The following is a 26,230-nucleotide window of genomic DNA, read 5'->3' as shown; positions in this document are numbered from 1 at the left end:
ACTCCAGAGAAGGCATTTCTACTGCTCCAGAGTCCAATAGCGCTGAGTGTTACATTACTCCAACTGACGCTTGGCAATGCGGATGAAAATCTCAGGCTTGTGTGCGGCTGTTCAGCCATGGAAACCCATTTAGTGAAGCTCCCGACGAACAGTTCTTGTGCTGACATTTCTTCCAGAGGCAGTTTGGAACTCGGTAGTGAGTGTTGCAACTGAGGACAGACAATTTTTAAGCTTACGCGCTTCAGCTCTCAGCGGTCCCATTCTGTGAGCTTGTGTGGCCTACCACTTTGTGGCTGAGCCGTTGTTGCTCCTAGACGTTTTTGCTTCACAATAACAACACTTACAGATGACCGGGGCAGCTCTGGTGTGGCAGAAATTTGACAAACTGACTTGTTGGAAAGGTGGCATCCTATGACGGTGCCACGTTGAAAGTCACTGAGCTCTTCAGCACTTTTATTCTACTGCAAATGTTTGTCTATGGAGATTGCATGGCGGTGTGCTCGATTTGATACACCTGTCAGCAATGGATGTGGCATAAATAGCCAAATCCATTAATTTGAAGGGGTGACCACATACGTTCATATATATATAGTGTAGTTGCTAGTAGTTTAAAATGAGCTAATTAGCTAAAATGCTAAAGTACTACGTGATGAGATTCAAACTCGCAACCTTTGGGTTGCTAGACGTTCACGTTATACACCCACCCATCCATCCAGCCCTACCAACCATCCTACTTTAAATAACCATATGTCTTATGTAACCATACCAAACATAATATATCATACTAATCTGAGCATCCCGGATTTACAATGTTACGTCTAGTCTATGAGACCAGACTGCAATGCAAGGCTCATTTCAATAATAGTAGTTCTATCTACAGTGCATTCGGAAAGTAGTCAGACCCCTTGACCTTTTCCACATTCTAAAATGGATTAAATGAAAGGTTCACCTTCCAACAGGTCAACGACCCTAAGCACACAGCCAAGACAATGCAGGAGAGCTTCAGGACAAGTCTCTGAATGTCCTTTAGTGACCCAGCCAGAACCCAGACTTGAACCCGATCTCACATCTCTGGAGAGACCTGAAAATAGTTGTGCAGTGACGCTCCCCATCCAACCTGGCAGAGCTTGAGAGGATTTGCAGAGAAGAATGGGAGAAACTCCCCAAATACAGGTGTGCCAAGCTTGTAGCGTCATACCCAAGAAGACCCAAGGCTGTAATCGCTGCCAAAGCTGCTTCAACAAAGTACTGAGTAAAGGGTGTGAATACTTATGTAAATGTGATATTTACGTTTTGTATTTGTAATAAATTCGCTAGCAATTCTAAGCCTGTTTTTGCTTTGTCATGATGGAGTATTGTGTGCAGATTGAGGGGAAAAACAATTTAATACATGTTAGAATAAGGCCGTAACATAACAAAATGTGGAAAAAGTAATTGACTATATTCTTGAAGAATATGACTTAGGTTAGGTAGCCAGCCTACAGATGTCTCATACAACTCGATTCCACGTTAGAAGAGAATATAGAATACGTGTAGTCTTCTGGTCAAATGCATTGGCATGAGAATTGAGACTAAAACTCCCTATCCCAAACAGGCCTTCACATCAGAAGGCTCTTCACTGACACCTGGTGAAATAAAAGGGTGTAATGAAAGGGAGACAAGAGGTTTCCTATTACCATAGGAACAAGAGTAAACACAGAAGTTAATACAGTAGGCTATGGATGTTTTAAACTGGTGGAAATAGCCAACATCTATCTGCAAACAGGTGAGTTTGTTTGACAAAGTGGCAATAGTGAAATGGAATAAGCTAGCCAGGACTCTGCTTTCAGTAATCCTACACTGTAACAAGTGCGTTGTGCTGCTATCTGACTCTGTCTCCCCGGTAAAATATGTATTTATTTATTTTCATCTGAATTGGGCAAACGTGCATGAAATAAGGAAAAGCAACATGTTTGTGTTTTGCTGAATTTTGCAGTTAATTCTCCTGTAAGAATCCCACAACAAGATGCCCAAGTTTGAGGAGCTGGAAGCCCACTCATCCTGCCATGTCCACTCCCTCTCCACTCCTATAACTCCTGTCCCCAGCAACCTGATTGCCAAAAGATACAGCATCCTACAGAGATTGGGCAGAGGGAGTTTTGGCACTGTTTACCTCGTACAAGACACTAGAGCAAGGGATGGGGAGAAACTGTGAGTATGCCTCCTGCTGTTGTCCTGCGCTGCTCTTCACATGTCAACTGCCCAGTGCCCACCTTGCCCTCTATTAGAAATGGGTCAAATCTTTCATATTGCTTACACCTCTCCAATCCTTCTAGATAAGTGTGTTGGGGGTCGAGACCGATGACTAGGAGTGTAGGGGTGGTTCCTCTACCGTTGGTGCTCAATTAAAACAGCAGTTCATCCTCTTGGTGGCAGCATTAGCCTGGGTATACCGATGCCTGAGAGCACCTCACATCTCTTCTCTTCCCCTCTCTCTTCTCTCTCTCCTCTCTGTCTCCCTAATCATATCCCCATGTATGGGGGAGAGAATGTTTGCTCTGAGCAGCTGGCTCTGTGCTAATCAAACACATTTTAGATTTTATTAGGATCCCCATTAGCTGACACCAATGGTGACAGCTAGTCTTCCTGGGGTCTGACATATAATGAAAAAGACATTACGGACAAAAATACTTTACAATTTACAAACATTTAAAAACATAAACGTAGACATGACAGACTTATAAAATGTAACTGCATTACATTGAACTACATTGCAGAAGCCAAGGCATTATCTGGATGTACTAGAGACTCAACATGAAGAGAACTGGCTCTCTGGACTGAGTATAATTGAATCCACTATAATGACTATATTCATTCACTGTCTGGAACATATACTGTAGAGTTACAACATCAGCGTATGTCTATTAATCCAATAGGCTTTGATGGACTGCTATTCCAAAAACGGGTCTGTACATACATGTAGCAGTGAGAATAAATTCCCCTGGAGGGATAGAGTATGTGTGAGTATGTGTGAGTATGTGTGAGTATGTGTGTGTGTGTGTGTGTGTGTGTGTGTGTGTGTGTGTGTGTGTGTGTGTGTGTGTGTGTGTGTGTGTGTGTGTGTGTGTGTGTGTGTGTGTGTGTGGACATACATGATGAAACTGGGTCTTGCCTAACCAACGTTGAAGCATGATGCCTGCTGGCACAGTCCAGCGAGACGGGCCCAGAGTCCGTGTCTCTTTGAGCACACAGATGCCACAGCAGGTACGCTTGGCTCATGGGCAAGTATCAAGCCCCTGCAAGGTGCCAGACAGTAGGCTCTGAGGCTCCTTTGCCATTTCATGCAGTGTGCTGCATTCATAGGGTCTCAGTCATTAAGGAGAGCGTGACAGTAGCCCATCTTTAATCATGGGCCAGAATCCAATCATTGCAGATAGCAGATTTGAATTGGAAAAAGTCCTCACTTTCATTCTGTCTCTCTGCCACACACACACACACACACACACACACACACACACACACACACACACACACACACACACACACACACACACACACACACACACACACACACATGCCCTCCTTCCCACTCAACACCTCATCACATCTTTTAGGTTTCAAAGAAATGGAGGGAAAGGGACTACCATCCTTCCACCCAGAGAGTAAAGAGAGGGAGTGAGAGAGAGTGAATAAAGAAAGAAAGAAATGGAGGGAGATAGGGAGTAAAGAAAGGGAGAGAGGGAGACATACCCTTTTCAGAGAATGCAGCACCAATTAGTTATGGCACCCAGAGGCAAGAGACGTCATGCCACGGGTCATTATACCCACGCTCCAGGCTCAGGGCAAGGCTTTCAACTTGTTACCACAGCTCAGCGGTGCCCACTAACCCCCTGACCCACCACACACTAGCACAGCACTGCCACTCAAAACCACCGCCATTCACAGGGCAGACAGCTCACCTCACTCACAGCACACATTAGCAAGTTAGCTACTACCAGGGAGGGAGGGAGAGTTCTCTAAATGGTTTTTGTAGTCCAGATGAAATCCACTAAACATCTGAAATGAAATCCCTGAATCTTTTTGGGAGAATCATTACAATAGCATAACTCTTTTATAGCCAGATGTATAAAGAGTGCTAGCCAAGGGGCTGTATTTAGGATAACTCTTTTATAGCCAGATGTATAAAGAGTGCTAGCCAAGGGGCTGTATTTAGGATAACTCTTTTATAGCCAGATGTATAAAGAGTGCTAGCCAAGGGGCTGTATTTAGGATAACTCTTTTATAGCCAGATGTATACAGAGTGCTAGCCAAGGGACTGTATTTAGGATAACTCTTTTATAGCCAGATGTATAAAGAGTGCTAGCCAAGGGGCTGTATTTAGGATAACTCTTTTATAGCCAGATGTATAAAGAGTGCTAGCCAAGGGGCTGTATTTAGGATAACAAAGCTATATAGTTAATAGACCAATCATAGAGCATCTGCTTGATACAGTTCCTCCCTTCCTGTGTGTGTGTGTGTGTGTGTGTGTGTGTGTGTGTGTGTGTGTGTGTGTGTGTGTGTGTGTGTGTGTGTGTGTGTGTGTGTGTGTGTGTGTGTGTGTGTGTGTGTGTGTGAGTGCAGAACGTATTCTTAAGCAGTTTGATCTTCTGAGTCACTGCCTGAATTGGCTTTGTTCTGCCCATTGTAGCATATGGCTCCAGCTTACCAGATGCTGTGGTATTTCTATTGTGACTCATTACGACTCCGCGATACAGCAGTCTAATGCGCCCTCCAACAACTGATTGTCAGTTAGCTGTATTCAAGCTATATTTGGGATATGTAGAGATATATGTGTCAAGGATGCATTTAAAGCAGTGCATTCACATAGAGTATACACATTCATTTCTCACATTTTTCTCAGATCGTATGACAGCAGATTGTGGGTTGGTGTTGGAAGCCACACCCTTTCCCTTACTGAAGACATCAGGTGCCACCAGCCCCTCTGCAGTAAAAATACATATCAAATCGTCATCTGCTATGATGATCAATGTTATCACTCTGCTCATGGATCACACCTGCTTTGAGTAAAAGGAGTTTCTGAATGTCTGATGTTTGTTCCCCTGGGGCAGGGGTGTCAAACTCATTCCATGAAGGGCCTAGTGTCTGTGGGTTTTTCTTTTTTCTTTCCAATTAACACCTACACAACCAGGTGAGGGAAGTTCCTTACTAATTACTGACCTGAATTCATCAATCAAGTACAAGGGAGGAGCGAAAACCTGCAGAAACTCATCCCTCCGTGGAATGAGTTTGACATGTGTGCACTGGGGGATTGATTCTGTTACCTGGACTGTCCATCAGACAGCCACATCCACACTGAGAGATGACTGGTAGCTTTCCTTTCCTCGTCACATGAGACCAGTGTCAGTCAAGCTACTGTCTATCACATGCAATGATGACTCGTGTGTGTGTGTGTGTGTGTGGGGGGGGTTCTGAATGAATTTATTATGTCCAGACAGAATTCCTCCTGCACTTGCTGAAGCCAGTCACTCATGACTTCTGTTTTTTGCTACCCTTCTTGGCACTGTCATGACGTTGGCCTCTTTTGGTACAGGGAGGACAGTTGACCCCTCCCTTTTGCACCCAATCGACCCTGTGTGTAAAGGGTCGTAAAAACTCTAAAATTCCAGGAGAGTCTCTGGCCACATGGCCCATAGAGAGACACAGGAAATTCTTCCAACTCATAGAATTGGAAAGCCAAGCGACATTTTGTGTTCTGGAGAAGGTATGGAAGATTGGTGAAGAATCCAGCTACGAACTGATCCGCTTGGTACCATTTTGTGATACTCAGAAGAGACAATATAGCCATATTACCATAAAACTGTTTATATAATAGACTCAGTTTAAGACTTACATCATATGGGTGTATGGAATGTATTAATAAGGATAAAGCTTTTGTAAGACATTGAGATGCTATGTACTGATGTAATGTGATAGAATTGTATTTCTGTAACCAAATCTAACTCAGTCATAGGCACGCCCCCAGGGACCCATACAGGACCAGGCGTCATTTGACAAGCTGTTCTATGGGCACTATAAAACACCCCCGGATTTACATTTCTTCAGACCAGGCCTACACTCCGTTGGCTAATAGGTTTTACCTTCCAATTCCTCTACTGAAAGTGAACCATACCACGTGGTTAACTTTTAGACTATCGATACTGACAGAATAAGAACAAGTCTTTGATATTAATTATTAGTCTGCAGCTAAGTAAATTATATCATTGGACGCGAAGACCAACGAAACAACCATTCGATGACGACATTAATGAATGTCGCTCTGAAAGATCCATTCTAACCGAGAGAGAGAGAGAGAGAGAGAGAGAACGCGGACAAAACTTCCCAACAGAACCGAACTCTCCAACAAGAATCAGAACGACACACTGAGCGTAAATATATATTGATTGCAATTGTTCCCGAATGAGTGAGCCTTCAATTGTCAATTGTTAATATTAATGAACCCTGTGTAACTTCTCAGCCGACCTTTTATGATCCATTGTTCAACAGGCCGACCTGCCTGTTTAGCCAGTAGGGCACATTCCGATACCAATCCTTTGTGACGATAATTACTGTTTGTATGTTTTTCTGTTAATTACTTAGTGTAGTAAATAAATGATTTTAAGACAATTGATGTATGGATGATTTTAGTAAAGACTGGGTTCGTGCAGATACAACAATTTACGACGTTTTGGAATGAGACTGGAATAGAGGTAAATACACCATTTAAACTAGAAGATAATCGACCTATACTATAATAGAATAGAATATTATGGTACAGGAAAGTTATATTAGGAAAATTATAGCTTTGTAATCTGAATATTCTCCTTGGTGCCCCGATCTCCTAGTTAATTACAATTAATCAGTTTAATCGCGTGATAATAATTACAGGGAGCTAATTGATAAACATATCTTCCGTTTAATGGTAACCCAAAGACACGACAGCACTGAAGCAGGTAGCTATGCACATAGCAATAAAGTATTTTTAAATTGATGTTTTGTTGCGCACAGTAGAGTAGGTAACCATTTTTGGTTCCAGGTAGAACTAATTTGGGTTCAATGTAGAACCCTTGGTGGAAAGGGTTCTACATGGAACCAAAAATGGTTCTACCTGGAACCAAATGGGTTCTACTTGGAACCAAAGGGGTTCTACCTGGAACCAAAAGGGCTCCTTCAAAGGGTTCTACTGTGGAAACAGCCGAAGAACCCTTTTTGGCTCTAGATAGCACCTTTTTTTCTAAGAGTGTACATGAGTCATAAACATACAGTGTGCAACGTGAACTTATTGACTTATTCTGGTCAACAAGCCCATCAATCTGACCTATATTCCACTGTGTAATCACATACAGTAGATGGCTTTGAACAAGAAAAAACTAGACTTTAAAAAGAGCAGACTTCAAGGCTACAACAGAGAGAGCTGCTGTTTCATATCAGCCCAAGACAAATGGCCTTGTCTTCTTCCCCTTTATTAAGAATCCCCTCCTTATCGTTTAATTCTAACGTTAAAATGATTAACTCTGAATGAGGAGCGATGTGTTCTTCTGCCTGTTTCAGAAACAAGAGTGACAGGCAGCCAGCAAGGCAGAAATAGTTTCCCCCTTTATTTATTTAGTTCTCCCCACCCATTCACTTAGTGTGTGCAGCATTCTGGGAAAATAAGAATTGCTCCTTCGGTTAATTTAGCTGTCAACAGTCACTGTAAATGTTCCCCATCCAAAACGTGTGTATTGAGTGTTTGTAAACACAGTCATTACTAACAATGCTGGTCTTTTCTAGATGGTTTATTGTGTGCTTTCTATGCTAATTACAAAGTCGCAGCTGATGTGCTATCAGTACCGAGTAATTATTGTATCATACACACATATCTAATTCATTACCAGCACCTACCAGCAGGCCTTTGGAGTCCTTCTCCAATGTGTAAATAAGTATCAGCCAATAGCAGGACACAGGCAAGCACACTAATTAAATGACGACCAGCTGACGTTGCTGTCCTTGCTTACTTGAGTTGTGTGTACCCGCTAGCTCAATAAGTGTTTCTGTACCTTTAGGGAAGAATTACGGAGGTGAGGACAAACAGCTTGGTAATATTTCCTTCTGGGCTGCGGATAGATGTGGTTGGCAGCACCATGCCTCTCGCCTCTCACACTCTCCTTAGCCTCGCCCGCCACCACACATCCATTTAGCAATATCCCGCCACTCATTTCCCTGCGATGCGAGGTCTTTCACTTGGAAAAGAGCAATATACGGACGGTACTGATGCGGATAGAACGTTTTAAAGGCTCAACAAATGAAATTGAATTAGAAATCAAATCAGAAAAAAGAAGCCCTGGTTGCATATTAGGGACTGACTGCCTGCCTGACTGACTGACTGACTGACTGCCTGCCTGCCTGCCTGCCTGCCTGCTTCGAGGTGGATTTGTGGTGGTGTGGCCAGTGGATCAGAGATTGTCAGGTCTCAGACCTTTACTGTACATGGATACAGAGGGGGATGCAGGTGTTCTTTACATGGAGCAGGTCTGGCCTGGCCTATTGCTATACAAGGCCTACTGGAGGGGTTTCCATGCCAATAGTGGACTCCTGTTCACCAGTTCTTGTATAACCTATTTCATGGACTTATAGTTACCAGCTCGCAAGTTACTATTGATTACCATATTATTGTTTTATATCTGTATACACATACAGATCATTATATTTACTGTATATTCACACACAGATCATTATATTTACTGTATATTCACACACAGATCATTACACACACATCATTATATATACTGTATATACACATACAGATCATTATTTATACTGTATATACACATACAGATCATCATATATACTGTATATACACATACAGATCATTACACACACTCACATCATTACACACACATCATTATATATACTGTATATACACATACAGATCATTATATATACTGTATATACACATACAGATCATCATATATACTGTATATACACATACAGATCATTATATATACTGTATATACACATACAGATCATTATATATACTGTATATACACATACAGATCATTACACACACATCATTATATATACTGTATATACACATACAGATCATTATATATACTGTATATACACATACAGATCATTATATATACTGTATATACACATACAGATCATCATATATACTGTATATACACATACAGATCATTATATATACTGTATATACACATACAGATCATTATATATACTGTATATACACATACAGATCATTACACACACATCATTATATATACTGTATATACACATACAGATCATTATATATACTGTATATACACATACAGATCATTATATATACTGTATATACACATGCAGATCATCATATGTACTGTATATACACATACAGATCATTATATATACTGTATATACACATAGAGATCATTATATACACTGTATATACACATACAGATCATTATATATACTGTATATACACATAGAGATCATTATATACACTGTATATACACATACACATCATTATATATACTGTAAATACACATACAGATCATTACACACACATCATTATATATACTGTATATACACATACAGATCATTATATATACTGTATATACACATACAGATCATTATATATACTGTGTATACACATACAGATCATTACACACACACTCACATCATTACACACACATCATTATATAAACTGAATATACACATACACATGCAAATGCACACACACACACACACACACACACACACACACACACACACACACACACACACACACACACACACACACACACACACACACACACACACACACACACACACACACACACACACACACACACCTTCTCCACTCCTCTCAGTCTCCAGACCCCATACCTCTGTCAGATTTAGGAAACCTCCCAACCTCTTTGAAGCCAGATTGGTTATCTCATCTGACTGCATGTCCCTCCCTCCCTCCCTCCCTCCCTCCCTCCCTCCCTCCCTCCCTCCCTCCCTCCCTCCCTCCCTCCCTCCCTCCTTCCCCCTCCCTCCCTATTCATCGATCCCTCTCTCTCTCTCTCTCCCTCCCTCCCTATTCATCCATCCATCCATCCCTCTCTCTCCCTCTCCCTCCCTCCCTATTCATCCCTCCCTCCCTATTCATGAATCCATCCCTCCCTCCCTCTCTCCCTATTCATCCATCCATCCATCATCAATCCTCTAACTCACTCTCACTCTCTTTTCACTCTCTTTTTCTCCTTCCCTCCATTCCATTGGTGCCATGTTTCTTTCTTTCTCTTTATTTCCCTCACTCCCCTCTCTCCCCTCTCCCCTCACCTCTCTCCCCTCTCGTCCCTCTCACCTCCCCCTCTCCCTTTGCCACTCTCACCTCTCCCTTCTCCCCTCTCCCTTCTCACCTCCTCCCTCTCCCCTCTCCCCTCGCCTCTCTCCCCTCTCACCTCTCGCTTCTCTCCCCTCTCACCTCTCTCCCCTCGCCTCTTTCCCCTGTCCCCTCACCCCTCTCCCCTTTCCCCTGTCCCAGTCCATATTGTAATTTGAACTTCTGGGATCTATCAGGACATGTACATCTGTTTGGGATTATTCTTCAGTGAGACAGACAACATTTTCAACATATACCTGTAAATCTTTGTAGTGATTTCTCATCTTGTTTTTCAGACTGTCATCACCTTGTTACTTATCAGCTAGTGATGTGGCTAGGAGGAGCATAGGAATGCTACCAATGGTTTATTCCCCAGGAGGAAAGTGTGTGTGTGTGTGTATGTGTGTGTGTGCATGCGTGTGTGTGTACCGTAATGTGGCTTCCCTCCCCACTGTTCCAGGATTATACCAATGTGATCCAACTAACAGAGACAATAAGTGAATCTGGACACGCTACGTGCTGAGTTATTCCCTGCAGGAACGGCTCCATGATTGATGTGATGTTCATGCCGCATGGCGATAACCCCTGTCCTATGACATTGAATGGAGGACTTTCTCTGAATTCTGAATGCCCTCCACTGCAATGTGATATTATGAGGGAGACAGAACAATTGCATAAAACAAAAAGCAAAAAACGAAAGCACTGAGTCACATAGACACATTTTTATATACTCAATCCATACTCTCAGTTATTTTTAATTCGCCAATCGTATTTATATTTCTGCTCAATTACCTTCTGTGACATAATATGCTAAATGTGTAGATGTGCAAAGGCATGGTAAAGTCAGCTGTTTGTTTGTTACATAACCAATGTGCCCTTGAACGGTGCCTCTGCCAGCCTGCCTCTGGCTAGAAGGAGTCATCTATTCTAGAGGCTCCATGTCACACCAACAGATGTGAGCCCTTCTGTGCCATTCTCTGGTCCTCTACGTCAGGAGTTCTTAAACTTTTTCAGCTCAAGATCCAAATAAGAAATGGACCGTTCTCCCGTGACCCAAATCATTCTCCAACGACCCAAATTAAGATGAAATACTGTGTGATTATAGACGCATTCTGATAACTTGCGACCCACATGCCCAGGGCCCACTTTGGGCCCAGGCCCATAGTTTAAGAAACCCTGCTCTACATCAATCTCTACCACCAAGGACAAGGTCACTAAACTGCAAACCATTTATCGTGTCATACTGTACATACTGTATGCATGAGAACATGGGAAAGGTGATGGCATGATATCTAATGAAGCACAATATATGGAGGGTGACTTTGAACGACCCATTTATCACAATGTTCCACCAACATCTCCGCAACCAGCTGACTTCAGCAGTGTTGGAAATCTCCACCAACAGCAGTCTTAGACAGCGTTGGAAATCTCCACCAACAGCAGTCTTAGACAGCGTTGGAAATCTCCACCAACAGCAGTCTTAGACAGCGTTGGAAATCTCCACCAACAGCAGTCTTAGACAGCGTTGGAAATCTCCACCAACAGCAGTCTTAGACAGCGTTGGAAATCTCCACCAACAGCAGTCTTAGACAGTGTTGGAAATCTCCACCAACAGCAGTCTTAGACAGCGTTGGAAATCTCCACCAACAGCAGTCTTAGACAGCGTTGGAAATCTCCACAAACAGCAGTCTTAGACAGCGTTGGAAATCTCCACCAACAGCAGTCTTGGAAATCTTCACAAACAGCAGTCTTAGACAGCGTTGGAAATCTCCACAAACAGCAGTCTTAGACAGTGTTGGAAATCTCCACCAACAGCAGTCTTGGAAATCTTCACAAACAGCAGTCTTAGACAGTGTTGGCCATGTAGTATATCAAACCACAGCTTGGTCATGAATGATCCCATCCCTCCACTGTCTCCTGAATGACATCTCAGCCCTGCCCACTGATGTGGTAGTGACCCGGAAGTTACTTCAACCTGGGATCACTGGCTAGCTCAGAATAACAGTAAGCCCACACCTACGCTGACATTAACAAGAAGTCAAGGAACGCTCTCAATCTGCAGACAATCATTTCATTCCAGGAAGACAAATAGTCTGACCGACTAGCAGACACAGCCAAGCTTGAGCATGACTCATTGCAGAGAGCCAACAGAAGAGGGTGTAAAATATGTTTTCCAGCAGGAAGGAAGAAAGTGGAAATTAGGTCTTGAATGTCTTGCCAGCTGCCACCGGGAACCTGTGAAGAGAGCAGAGAAGACGCAACACCAGATGTAACACATTTCACCAACCACACTAACCCTGGATGCCAACCCAACTGCAACATGTGTCATAGTTAGGGCCATGTGTTTTGGTTAATCATGTCAGAAGCCTAAGGAGCTCTCAGTCTCAGAGCAGCATAGCAGGATGTAATTTAGGACATTGCGTTTCCGCTGCCTAACCTTTGCAGAAAGTGAGAGAAAGTGAAGTAGGAAGCTGAATAGAGAGAGACTGAATGAGAACGTAGACTTCACATCAATGACCTGAGGACCAATTTAGCCAGAGGCTCTTTGTGCTGCAACAGATCAGTCCTTTCTCTGAGTGGGTCCTGATGAGCTCTTTAAAGGTATGGAAGGAGAGAAGGAGGAGAGGAGGAGAGGAAGAGAGGAGGAGAGGTAGAGAGGAGGAGAGGAAGAGAGGAAGAGAGGAGGAGAGATAGAGTGGGAGGAAAGGTAGAGGGGAGGAGAGGTAGAGAGGAAGAGCGGTAGAGGGGGAGGAGAGGTAGAGAGGAAGAGCAGTAGAGGGGGAGGAGAGGTAGAGAGGAGGAGCGATAGAAAGGAGGAGAGGTAGAGAGGAGGAGAGGTAGAGAGGAAGAGAGGTAGAGAGGAGGAGAGGTAGAGAGGAGGAGAACACTTGAAAAACCGGCTGCTCTCCGAGTCTCAGCCTTATTACCATGTACAGTGAGGGAAAAAAGTATCTGATCCCCTGCTGATTTTGTACGTTTGCCCACTGACAAAGAAATGATCAGTCTATAATTTTAATGGTAGGTTTATTTGAACAGTGAGAGACAGAATAACAACAAACAAATCCAGAAAAACGCATGTCAAAAATGTTATAAATTGATTTGCATTTTAATGAGGGAAATAAGTATTTTACCCCCTCTCAATCAGAAAGATTTCTGGCTCCCAGGTGTCTTTTATACAGGTAACGAGATGAGATTATGAGCACACCCTTAAAGGGAGTGCTCCTAATCTCAGTTTGTTACCTGTATAAAAGACACCTATCCACAGAAGCAATCAATCAATCAGATTCCAAACTCTCCACCATGGCCAAGACTAAAGAGCTCTCCAAGGACGTTAGGGACAAGATTGTGGATGGAATGGGCTACAAGACCATCGCCAAGCAGCTTGGTGAGAAGGTGACAACAGTTGGTGCGATTATTCGCAAATGGAAGAAACACAAAAGAACTGTCAATCTCCCTCGGCCTGGGGCTCCATACAAGATCTCACCTCGTGGAGTTGCAATGATCATGAGAACGGTGAGGAATCAGCCCAGAACTACACGGGAGGATCTTGTCAATGATCCCAAGGCAGCTGTGACCATAGTCACCAAGAAAACAATTGGTAACACACTACGCCGTGAAGGACTGAAATCCTGCAGCGCCCACAAGGTCCCCCTGCTCAAGAATACATATACATGCCCGTCTGAAGTTTGCCAATGAACATCTGAATGATTCAGAGGACAACTGGATGAAAGTGTTGTGGTCAGATGAGACCAAAATGGAGCTCTTTGGCATCAACTCAACTCGTCGTGTTTGGAGGAGGAGGAATGCTGCCTATGACCCCAAGAACATCATCCCCACCGTCAAACATGGAGGTGGAAACATTATGCTTTGGGGGTGTTTTTCTGCGAAGGGGACAGGACAACTTCACTGCATCAAAGGGACGATGGACGGGGCCATGTACCGTCAAATCTTGGGTGAGAACCTCCTTCCCTCAGCCAGGGCATTGAAAATAGGTCGTGGATGGGTATTCCAGCATGACAATGACCCAAAACACACAGCCAAGGCAACAAAGGAGTGGCTCAAGAAGAAGCACATTAAGGTCCTGGAGTGGCCTAGCCAGTCTCCAGACCTTAATCCCATAGAAAATCTGTGAAGGGAGCTGAAGGTTCAAGTTGCCAAAAGTCAGCCTCGAAACCTTAATGACTTGGAGAAGAACTGCAAAGAGGAGTGGGACAAAATCCCTCCTGAGATGTATGCAAACCTGGTGGCCAACTACAAGAAACGTCTGACCTCTGTGATTGCCAACAAGGCTTTTGCCACCAAGTACTAAGTCATGTTTTGCAGAGGGGTCAAATACTTTTTTCCCTCATTAAAATGCAAATCAATTTATAACATTTTTGACATGCGTTTTTCTGGATTTGTTTGTTGTTGTTCTGTCTCTCACTGTTCAAATAAACCTACCATTAATATTATAGATTGATCATTTCTTTGTCAGTGGGCAAACGTACAAAATCAGCAGAGAATCAAATACTTTTTCCCTCACTGTATGATCTTAATTTGATCACCATGTTGCAGAAGAACTTTCCAGGAAATGTAAAATCTTTAGTGTATTTTTAAAAATACTTCTGAAGTTTGTTATTTCCCCTTTGAAATGTCATACTTGATTTTCCTTTATGAAAAATGTATCAACCCCTACAGAAATGTCCATGAATTATAATCACATAATTCACATTCCCTGTTGCTGCAGGATTATTTTCCTACTGTAGCAAACTGGCTCAAATTAAGATCCTACATGTGTATATGGTTGTTTTGATCCTGTCATGCACTTCTCATGTTATAAAGTCATGGCTTCGTGATTTTCTTATATAACACCATGGCTTGGAATCACTCCATACAGCGCTAACATGATTACATGGTCACTGTGGTTCCCTGCACCAGAGCAGCACACCTCTCTCTTCAAACTGTTCCAAGCTAGAGATAGGTCACGGGGGAATGTCTGAAGTGTCAGAGCATGGAACAAGTGATTGATCTGTGCCCCCTCCTTCTCCACCCCCCTTCTCTCGCTCTCACTCTCTCTCCGTCTTTCTTTTCATCTTGTCAAAGTGTTTTCTGTATAGATTACAGCAGGTGGGGGTCCTGTCCTCCAGTCTTTCTCCTACTAGACTACAGCAGGTAGGGGTCCTGTCCTCCAGTCTTTTTCCTACTAGATTACAGCAGGTAGGGGTCCTGTCCTCCAGTCTTTCTCCTACTAGATTACAGCAGGTAGGGGTCCTGTCCTCCAGTCTTTCTCCTACTAGATTAAAGCAGGTAGGGGTCCTGTCCTCCAGTCTTTTTCCTTCTACAGTAGAGTACAGCAGATAGGGGTCATGTCCTCAAGTCTTTCTCCTACTAAATTACAGCAGGTAGGGATTCTGTCCTCTAATCTTTCTCCTACTATTCTTTCTCCTACTAGATTACAGCAGGTAGGGGTCCTGTCCTCCAGTCTTTCTCCTACTAGATTACAGCAGGTAGGGATTCTGTCCTCTATTCTTTCTCCTACTATTCTTTCTCCTACTAGATTACAGCAGGTAGGGGTCCTGTCCTCCAGTCTTTCTCCTACTAGATTACAGCAGGTAGGGATTCTGTCCTCTAATCTTTCTCCTACTATTCTTTCTCCTACTAGATTACAGCAGGTAGGGGTCCTGTCCTCCAGTCTTTCTCCTACTAGATTTGGTATTTGGTATTTTATTAGGATCCCCATTAGCTGTTGCAAAAGCAGCAACTACTCTTCCTGGGGTCCACACAAAACATAAAACATGACATAATACAGAACATTAAATACAGTCGTGGCCAAAAGTGTTGAGAATGACACAAATATTAATTTCCACAAAGTTTGCTATTATATAGATATTTTTGTCAGATGTTACTATGGAATACTGAAGTATAATTACAAGCATTTCATAAGTGTCAAATGCTTTTATTGACAATTGCATGAAGTTGATGCAAAGAGTCAATATTTGCTGTGTTGACCCTTCTTTTTCAAGACCTCTGCAATCCGCCCTGGCATGCTGTCAATTAAGTTCTGGGCCACATGCTGACTGATGGCAGCCCATTCTTGCATAATCAATGCTTGGAGTTTGTCAGAATTTGTGGGGTTTTGTTTGCCTCTTGAGGATTGACCACAAGTTCTCAATGGGATTAAGGTCTGGGGAGTTTCCTGGCTGATGTTATGTTCCCCGAGCCACTTAGTTATCAATTTTGCCTTATGGCAAGGTGCTCCATCATGCTGGAAAAGACATTGTTCGTCACCAAACTGTTCCTGGATGGTTGGGAGAAGTTGCTCTCGGAGGATGTGTTGGTACCACTCTTTATTCATGGCTGTGTTCTTAGGCAAATTTGTGAGTGAGCCCACTCCCTTGGCTGAGAAGCAACCCCACACATGAATGGTCTCAGGATGCTTTACTGTTGGCATGACACAGGACTGATGGTAGCGCTCATCTTGTCTTCTCTTCTAACGCCCTGGCCATAGAGAGGGGTTTTTGTTCTTTATTTTGGTTAGGCCAGGGTGTTACATTGGGTGGGCGTTCTATGTTCATTTTCTATGTTGTCTGTTTCATTGATTTTGGCCGTGTGGCTTCCAATCAGGCACAGCTGTTGTTGGTTGTTGCTGATTGGGAGTCACACATAAGTGCCTGTTTTTCCGTTGGGGTTTTGTGGGTAATTGTTTCTGTTTCGTTTCGCACCTGACAGGACTGTTTTGGCTGTCGGTTTTCTTGTTTTTTGTATCGTGTTCTTACGTTAATTAAATAACTATGATGAACACTAACTCCGCTGCGCCTTGGTCTACTCTCTCTCCCGACGGCCGTTACATCTCTGGACAAGCTTTTTGCCGGATGCACCAAATAATCGGAAAGGGGATTCATCAGAGAAAATTACTTTACCCCAGTCCTCAGCAGTCCAACCCCTGTACCTTTTGCAGAATATCAGTCTGTCCCTGATGTTTTTCCTAGAGAGAAGTGGCTTCTTTGCTGCCCTTCTTGACACCAGACCATCCTCCAAAAGTCTTCGCCTCACTGTGCGTGCAGATGCACTCACACCTGCCTGCTGCCATTCCTGAGTAAGCTCTGTATTGGTGGTACCCCGATCCCGCAGCTGAATCAACTTTAGGATACGGTCCTGGCGCTTGCTGGACTTTCTTGTGCGCCCTGAAGCCTTGTTCACAACAATTGAACCGCTCTCTTTGAACTTCTTGATGATCCGATAAATGGTTGATTTAGATGCAATCTTACTGGCAGCAATATCCTTGCCTGTGAAGCCCTTTTTGTGCAAAGCAATGATGACGGCACGTGTTTCCTTGCAGGTAACCATGGTCGACAGAGGAAAACAATGATTCCAAGCACCACCCTCCTTTTGAAGCTTCCAGTCTGTTATTCGAACTCAATCAGCTTGACAGAGTGATCTCCAGCCTTGTCCTTGCCAACATTCACGCCTGTGTTAACGAGAGAATCACTGACATGATGTCAGCTGGTCATTTTGTGGCAGGGCTGAAATGCAGTGGAAATGTTTTTTGGGGATTCAGTTCATTTGCATGGCAAAGAGGGACTTTGCAATTAATTGCAATTCATCTGATCACTCTTCATAACATTCTGGAGTATTTGCTATCATACAAACTGAGGCAGCAGACTTTGTGAAAGTGTATATTTGTGTCATTTTCAAAACTTTTGGCCACGACTGTAGACAAGAACAGCTCAAGGACAGAACTACATTTTTTTTTTAAAGGCACACGTAGACTACATATCAATGCAGGTCAAGTAGGGGAGAGGCGTTGTGCCATGAGGTGTTGCTTTATCTGTTTTTTGAAACCAGGTTTGCTGTTTATTTGAGCAATATGAGAAAGAACAGAGTTCCATGCAATAATGGCTCTATATAATACTGTATGCTTTCTTGAATTTGTTCTGGATTTGGGGACTGTGAAAAGACCCCTAGTGTCATGTCTGGTGGGGTAAGTCTGTGTGTCAGAGCTGTGTGTAAATTGACTATGCAAACAATTTGGGATTTTCAACACGTTAATGTTTCTTATAAAAAGAAGAAGTGATGCAGTCAGTTTCTCCTCAACTCTCAACCAATCGTCAGTCATTTTGGTTTGTGCAGTACATGTTGAGTGCCCTTCTCTATAAGCATGCTGAAAGTCTGTTGTTAATTTGTTTACAGAGAAATACCATTGTATTTGGTCAAACATCATTTTTTCCAACAGTTTGCTAAGAGCTGGCAGCAAGTTTATAGGTCTGCTGTTAGAACCAGTAAAGGCAGCTTTACAAACTTTTGGGTAGCAGAATTACTTTGGCTTCCCTCCAGGCCTGAGGACAAGGACTTTCCTCTAGGCTCAGATTAAAGATATGACAGAAAAATCAAATCCAATCAAATCAAATTTTATTTGTCACATACACATGGTTAGCAGATGTTAATGCGAGTGTAGCGAAATGCTTGTGCTTCTAGTTCTGACCATGCAGTAATATCTAACAAGTAATCTAACCTAACAATTTCACAACAACTACCTTATACACACAAGTGTAAAGGAATGAATAAGAATATGTACATAAAAATATATGAATGAGTGATGGCCGAACGGCATAGGCAAGATGCAGTAGATGGTATAGAGTACAGTATATACATATGAGATGAGTAATGTAGGGTATGTAAACATTATATAAAGTGGCATTGTTTAAAGTGGCTAGTGATACATTTATTACATCAATTTTTCATTATTAAAGTGGCTAGAGATGAGTCAGTATGTTGGCAGCAGCCATTCAATGTTAGTGATGGCCTGATGGCCTTGAGAGAGAAGCTGTTTTTCAGTCTCTCGGTCCACGCTTTGATGCACCTGTACTGACCTCGCCTTCTGGATAATAGCGGGGTGAACAGGCAGTGGCTTGGGTGGTTGTTGTCCTTGATGATCTTTTTGGCCTTCCTGTGACATCGGGTGCTGTAGGTGTCCTGGAGGGCAGGTAGTTTGCCCCCAGTGATGCGCTGTGCAGACCTCACTACCCTCTGGAGAGCCTTACGTTTGAGGGCGGAGCAGTTGCCGTACCAGGCGGTGATACAGCCCGACAGGATGCTCTCGATTGTGCATCTGTAAATGTTTGAGTGTTTTTGGTGACAAGCCGAATTTCTTCAGCCTCCTGAGGTTGAAGAGGCGCTGCTGCGCCTTCTTCACCATGCTGTCTGTGTGGGTGGACCATTTCAGTTTGTCTGTGATGTGTACACAGAGGAACTTAAAACTTTGCACCCTCTCCACTACTGTCCCGTCGATGTGGACAGGGGGCTGCTCCCTCTGCTGTTTCCTGAAGTCCACGATCATCTCCTTTGTTTTGTTGACATTGAGTGTGAGGTTATTTTCCTGACACCACACTCCGAGGGCCCTCACCTCCTCCCTGTAGGCCGTCTTGTCGTTGTTGGTAATCAAGCCTACCACTGTAGTGTCGTCTGCAAACTTGATGATGAGTTGGAGGCGTGCATGGCCATGCAGTCATGGGTGAACAGGGAGTACAGGAGAGGGCTGAGAACGCACCCTTGTGGGGTCCCAGTGTTGAGGATCAGCGGGGTGGAGATGTTGTTACCTACCCTCACCACCTGGAGGCGGTCCGTCACGAAGTCCAGGAGCCAGTTGCACAGGGCGGGGTCGAGACCCAGGGTCTCGAGCTTGATGACGAGTTTGGAGGGTACTATGGTGTTAAATGCTGAGCTGTTGTCGATGAACAGCATTCTTTCATAGGTATTCCTCTTGTCCAGATGGGTTAGGGCAGTGTGCAGTGGAATTGCGATTGTGTTGTCTGTGGATCTATTGGGGCGGTAAGCAAATTGGAGTGGGTCTAGGGTGTCAGGTAGGGTGGAGGTGATATGGTCCTTGACTAGTCTCTCAAAGCACTCCATGATGACGGAAGTGAGTGCTACGGGGTGATGGTCATTTAGCTCAGTTACCTTTGCTTTCTTGGGAACAGGAACAATGGTGGCCCTCTTGAAGCATGTGGGAACAGCAGACTGGGATAAGGGTTGATTGAATATGTCCGTAAACAAACCAGCCAGCTGGTCATGCGCATGCTGTGAGGACGTGGCTGGGGATGCCGTCTGGGCCGGCAGCCTTGCGAGGGTTAACACGTTTAAATGTTTTACTCACGTTGGCTGCAGTGAAGGAGAGCTCGCAGGTTTTGGTTGCGGGCCGTGTCAGTGGCATTGTGTTGTCCTCAAAGCGAGGAAAGAAGTTGTTTAGTTTGTCTGGGAGCAAGACATTGTGGTCCGCAATGGGGCTGGTTTTACTTTTGTAGTCCGTGATTGACTGTAGACCCTGCCACATACCTTTTGTGTCTGAGCCGTTGAATTGCGACTCTACTTTGTCTCTATACTGACGCTTAGCTTGTTTGATTGCCTTGCGGAGGGAATAGCTACACTGTTTGTATTCGGTCATGTTTCCGGTCACCTTGCTCTGATTAACCGCAAGCGTCCCACCTACTCAACAGCCAGTGTAATCTCGTGGCGCGATATTCAAATACCTCAAAAATGCAAAAACTTCAATTTTTCAAACATATGACTATTTTACACCATTTTAAAGACAAGACTCTCGTTAATCTAACCACACTGTCCGATTTCAAAAAGGCTTTACAACGAAAGCAAAACATTAGATTATGTCAGCAGAGTACCCTGCCAGAAATAATCAGACACCCATTTTTCAAGCTAGCATATAATGTCACATAAACCCAAACCACAGCTAAATGCAGCACTAACCTTTGATGATCTTCATCAGATGACAACCCTAGGACATTATGTTATACAATACATGCATGTTTTGTTCCATCAAGTTCATATTTATATCAAAAACCAGCTTTTTACATTAGCATGTGACTAGCATGTGACTAGCATTCTGACCGAACACTGCTGGTGAATTTACTAAATTATGATAAACGTTCACAAAAAACGTAACAATTATTTTAAGAATTATAGATACAGAACTCCTCTATGCACTCGATATGTCCGATTTTAAAATAGCTTTTCGATGAAAGCACATTTTGCAATATTCTAAGTAGATAGCCCGGCATCACAGGGCTAGCTATTTAGACACCCAGCAAGTTTAGCACTCACCAAAGTCAGATTTACTATAAGAAAAATGTTATTACCTTTGCTGTTCTTCGTCAGAATGCACTCCCAGGACTTCTACTTCAATAACAAATGTTGGTTTGGTCCCAAATAATCCATTGTTATATCCAAATAGCGGCGTTTTGTTCGTGCATTCAAGACACTATCCGAAAGGGTAAATAAGGGTGACGAGCATGGCGCATGTCGTGACAAAAAAATTGTAAATATTCCATTACCGTACTTCGAAGCATGTCAACCGCTGTTTAAAATCAATTTTTATGCCATTTTTCTTGTAAAAAAGCGATAATATTCCGACCGGGAATCTGCAGTTAGGTAAACAGACGAAAGAAAATAAAGCATGGGGTCGACTCGGGCACGCGCCTAAGCCTATTGTTCTCTGATCGGCCACTTGCCAAAAGCGATAATGTGTTTCAGCCAGAGGCTGCCTCGATATCATTCAGCTTTTTCCCGGGCTCTGAGAGCCTATGGGAGCCGTAGGAAGTGTCACGTTACAGCAAAGATCCTCAGTCTTCAATAAAAAGAGCCAAGATGAACAACAACTTGTCAGACAGGCCACTTCCTGCATGGAATCGTCTCAGGTTTTTGCCTGCCATATGAGTTCTGTTATACTCACAGACACCATTCAAACAGTTTTAGAAAATGTAGGGTGTTTTCTATCCAAAGCCAATAATTATATGCATATTCTAGTTACTGGGCAGGAGTAGTAACCAGATTAAATCGGGTACGTTTTTTATCCGGCCGTGTCAATACTGCCCCCTAGCCCTAACAGGTTAAAAGCAGTGGTTCGCGCTTTCAGTTTTGCGCGAATGCTGCCATCAATCCACTGTTTCTGTTTGGGGAATGTTTTAATAGACACTATGGGTACAACATCACCGATGCACTTGCTAATAAACTCGCTCACCAAATTTGCGTATTCATCACTGTTATTGTCCGATGCTATGCGGAACATATCCCAGTCCATGTGATCGTTGAAATCTTGAAGCGTGGAATCCGATTGTTCGGACCAGCGTTGAACAGACCTGAGCACGGGTGCTTCCTGTTTTAGTTTCTGTCTATAGGCTGGGAGCGACAAAATGGAGTCGTGCTCAGATTTTCTGAAAGGAGGGCGGGGGAGGGCTTTATATGCATCGCGGAAGTTAGAATAATAATGATCCAGGGTTTTGCCAGCCCGGGTCGCGCATTCGATATGCTGATAAAATTTAGGGAGCCTTGTTTTCAGATTATCCTTGTTAAAATTCCCAGCCACAATAAATGCAGCCTCAGGATATGTGGTTTCCAGTTTACATAGAGTCAAATGTAGTTCTTTCAGGGCCGTTGATGTGTCTGATTGGGGCGGGATATACACAACTGTGATTATAATCGAAGAGATAGGAGAGGCTATAGAGTCAGCTACCATCCTCAGTAGCTTTCCATCTAAGTTGTCAATGCCAGGAGGTTTGTCATTATTGATCGTTAACAATAATTTTTCCACCTCTCCTTACTTTACAAAATTCTAACTTGCAATGCTTTTCTTTCATTATTTGTTTTTTTTATGCATGAATACGATGGCTCACGGTTCGTTGTTGACATTTCCTTCCTAAGTCTGCCCACTTTGCCAATGAAGTAATCATTAAAATGGTTGGCAACATCAAATGGTTTTGTGATGAATAAGCCATCTGATTCGATAAAAGATGGAGTTGAATTTGTCTTTCTGCCCATAATTTCATTTAATGTATATCATTGATCTCGCTTCCTAATACAGTTTCTTCTTCTTTTTGTTGAGACAGACTTATTTAACCACTCCTTTTGCCCCATCTCTTTCAACCATGCAGTTTTTCAAGTTCTCATCAATCCATGGAGCCTTAACAGTTCTAACAGTCAGTGTCAGGTATGCGTAAATGGCTGTACGGGAGTCAGGCGCAGGAGAGCAGATATTGGGTAGCAAACGGAGCATTTTATTTAGGCGAACCAAAAACACACGGCACAACAAACACAAAATACAATACGGGTTGACATAACCCAGCGGAATCAGTCTAACGTGCGCATACATCAAACAATAAACAATCCCACACAAAGACATGGGGGGAACAGAGGGTTAAATACACAACAAGTGATTGAGGGGATTGAACCAGGTGTGAGGAAAACAAGACAAAACAAATGGAAAATGAAAAGTGGATTGATGATGGCTAGAAGACCGGCGACGCTGACCGCCGAGCGCCGCCCAAACAAGGAGAGGACCCGACCTCGGCGGAAGTCGTGACAGTCAGTTTCTTAACAGGTGCATGTTTATCAATAATTGGAAGAAGCAAGTTAAGAAATTAATCAAGTACAGTGTCTGGATGCTCTTTATTAATCACATCAGACCAACAAATATTTTTTACATCAATCACAAAGGAGTCACAGCAAAATATTTTGTATGATCTCTTATACCTTATTTTAGGCTCAGCTGTTGGAACTTTGGCTTTCCTGGATATAGCCACTATATTGTGATCACTGCATCCAATGGGTACGGATACAGCTCTAGGACAAAGTTCTACAGTATTAGTAAAAATGTGATTCGTACATGTGGAGGACCCCCCCCCCCCCCTAGATTACAGCAGGTAGGGGTCCTGTCTTCTAGTCTTTCTCCTACTAGATTACAGCAGGTACGGGTCCTGTCCTCCAGTCTTTCTCCTACTAGATTACAGCAGGTAGGGGTCCTGTCCTCCAGTCTTTCTCCTACTAGATTACAGCAGGTAGGGGTCCTGTCCTCCAGTCTTTCTCCTACTACAGTAGATTACAGCAGGTACGGGTCCTGTTCTCCAGTCTTTCTCCTACTAGATTACAGCAGGTAGGGGTCCTGTCCTCCAGTCTTTCTCCTACTACAGTAGATTACAGCAGGTAGGGGTCCTGTTCTCCAGTCTTTCTCCTACTACAGTAGATTACAGCAGGTACGGGTCCTGTTCTCCAGTCTTTCTCCTACTAGATTACAGCAGGTACGGGTCCTGTTCTCCAGTCTTTCTCCTACTAGATTACAGCAGGTACGGGTCCTGTTCTCCAGTCTTTATCCTACTAGATTACAGCAGGTAGGGGTCCTGTCCTCCAGTCTTTCTCCTACTAGATTACAGTAGGTAGGGGTCCTGTCCTCCAGTCTTTCTCCTACTACAGTAGATTACAGCAGGTAGGGGTCCTGTACTCCAGGCTTTCTCCTACTACAGTAGATTACAGCAGGTACGGGTCCTGTTCTCCAGTCTTTATCCTACTAGATTACAGCAGGTAGGGGACCTGTTTTACAGTCTTTCTCAAAAAATTATGTACAAGACACCTGTCTGATTGGCGCCTGTCTGAGTGGACTGATCCATTGTGGAGGCCGTGGGAATGGCACAGTCCATCAGTCTAACAGATTTGCAGATTAAATTGTGTATGGTTATATTATGTAAGAACCATGGTGCTGTCACGCCCTGACCTGAGAGAGCCGTTATTCTCTGTTTGGTTAGGTCAGGGTGTGACATGGGGTGGGCATTCTATGTGTTGTATGTCTATGTTGTCTTTTTCTTTGATTGGCCGAGTATGGTTTCCAATCAGAGGCAGCTGTCATTCGTTGTCTCTGATTGGGAATCATACTTAGGCAGCCCTTTTTCCCACAGTCAGTTGTGGGATCTTGTCTTTGTGTTGCATGTGTTTGCACGCCTAGCTTTTCGTTCGTTGTATTGTTCATTGTTTTTGCTGGTTCACATTGAAAATTAAGTATGATGAACCCAACTCAAATTGCGCCTTGGTCTACCTTTAATGACAAACGTCACAGGTGCAACACAAATCAAAATGATATTATTTTATAACAAATGCGCTTTCTCCCACGTTGGATAGTGGTTACTGTCCTGAAACACATCAGGTTCTGAAACACATCAGTGTGCTGTTGAATTTGCGTTTTTTTTTTCCTAGACCATGTTGCTATGTGCATAATAGCAAAGTTAACCAGCATATTGGCGTTGAGAACAATGCGGCCGAGACAGCAGTGGAGTTAGGAGCCAAGAAAGCAGCCATAATTGTCTAAGAAAAGTGAGGAGAGAGGAAACCCCAACTTAATTAGGTCTATAATCAACAGTTTTACTGTTAAATATGCCTGGCTTTGTAAATCTTCCATTTATATCTACAGAAATAACACAGATCCTGCTTCTGTTGTCTGTTTGACTGTTTGATTAATAGCCTACTGATTCTGTGAGCAATAAGCCTCACACAACCACGTGTCGGATAAACAATTCCACAAATTCCTCTGTTTTTAATCTTTGCTGTGCTGTAATAAAGGCTTTACACTTTTTTTCATTAGACCAGCCTCTCTGGCATTATTTATCATTTATTTAATGTTGTTTACTCTGTTCCAAATTGTCCCCAAAATTATATTTATTAAAAATAACCCTCCTTTTTCCTTGATCTCCTTCTTGTTATTATTACTATTATTATGATCAGCATTATAATAATAAGTCATGGCTTAGTATAGCAGCCTTGTATAACCACCATCGAGCTGTAGGCCTAAGAGCGCATTCTGTTTAGTCTAAATACTGTAACTTACTGAGGCCTTAGGCCTATATTTCAACACTTATATAGGCTACTGCAAGAAATAGGCCTAAACTGACCCATTTCGTAAATTGCGTTCACGAATAAATGTGACTGTTTTTAGTTTTTGCTGTATAGAAAGGCTTTACAAGAAAAAAACTAAAATGGAAACTAAAACTAAAATTATGCTTGTAATTTATTTTATGTTGTTTACATTGTTCCAAATGGTAAGAAATGTTTTATTGTAAT

General features: G+C 43.1%; 1 protein-coding gene across 1 annotated transcript in view; it reads left to right on the top strand.

Moving 5' to 3' along the window:
* Positions 1 to 2,005: 2,005 nt before the first annotated feature.
* Positions 2,006 to 26,230, top strand: part of LOC106574729 (serine/threonine-protein kinase Nek11-like) — a 40,999-nt gene continuing 16,774 nt past the window's right edge. The window contains exon 1 of the mRNA XM_045717760.1: positions 2,006 to 2,155. Coding sequence (XP_045573716.1) covers positions 2,006 to 2,155 — 150 coding nt within the window. The remainder of the gene's footprint in view (positions 2,156 to 26,230) is intronic.

Source organism: Salmo salar, chromosome ssa05 (genome assembly GCF_905237065.1).
Source record: "Salmo salar chromosome ssa05, Ssal_v3.1, whole genome shotgun sequence".
Taxonomy (NCBI): Eukaryota; Metazoa; Chordata; class Actinopteri; order Salmoniformes; family Salmonidae; genus Salmo; species Salmo salar.
The sequence above is the reverse complement of the archived record's forward strand: the minus strand, read 5'-3'. Positions and strand labels throughout refer to the sequence as shown.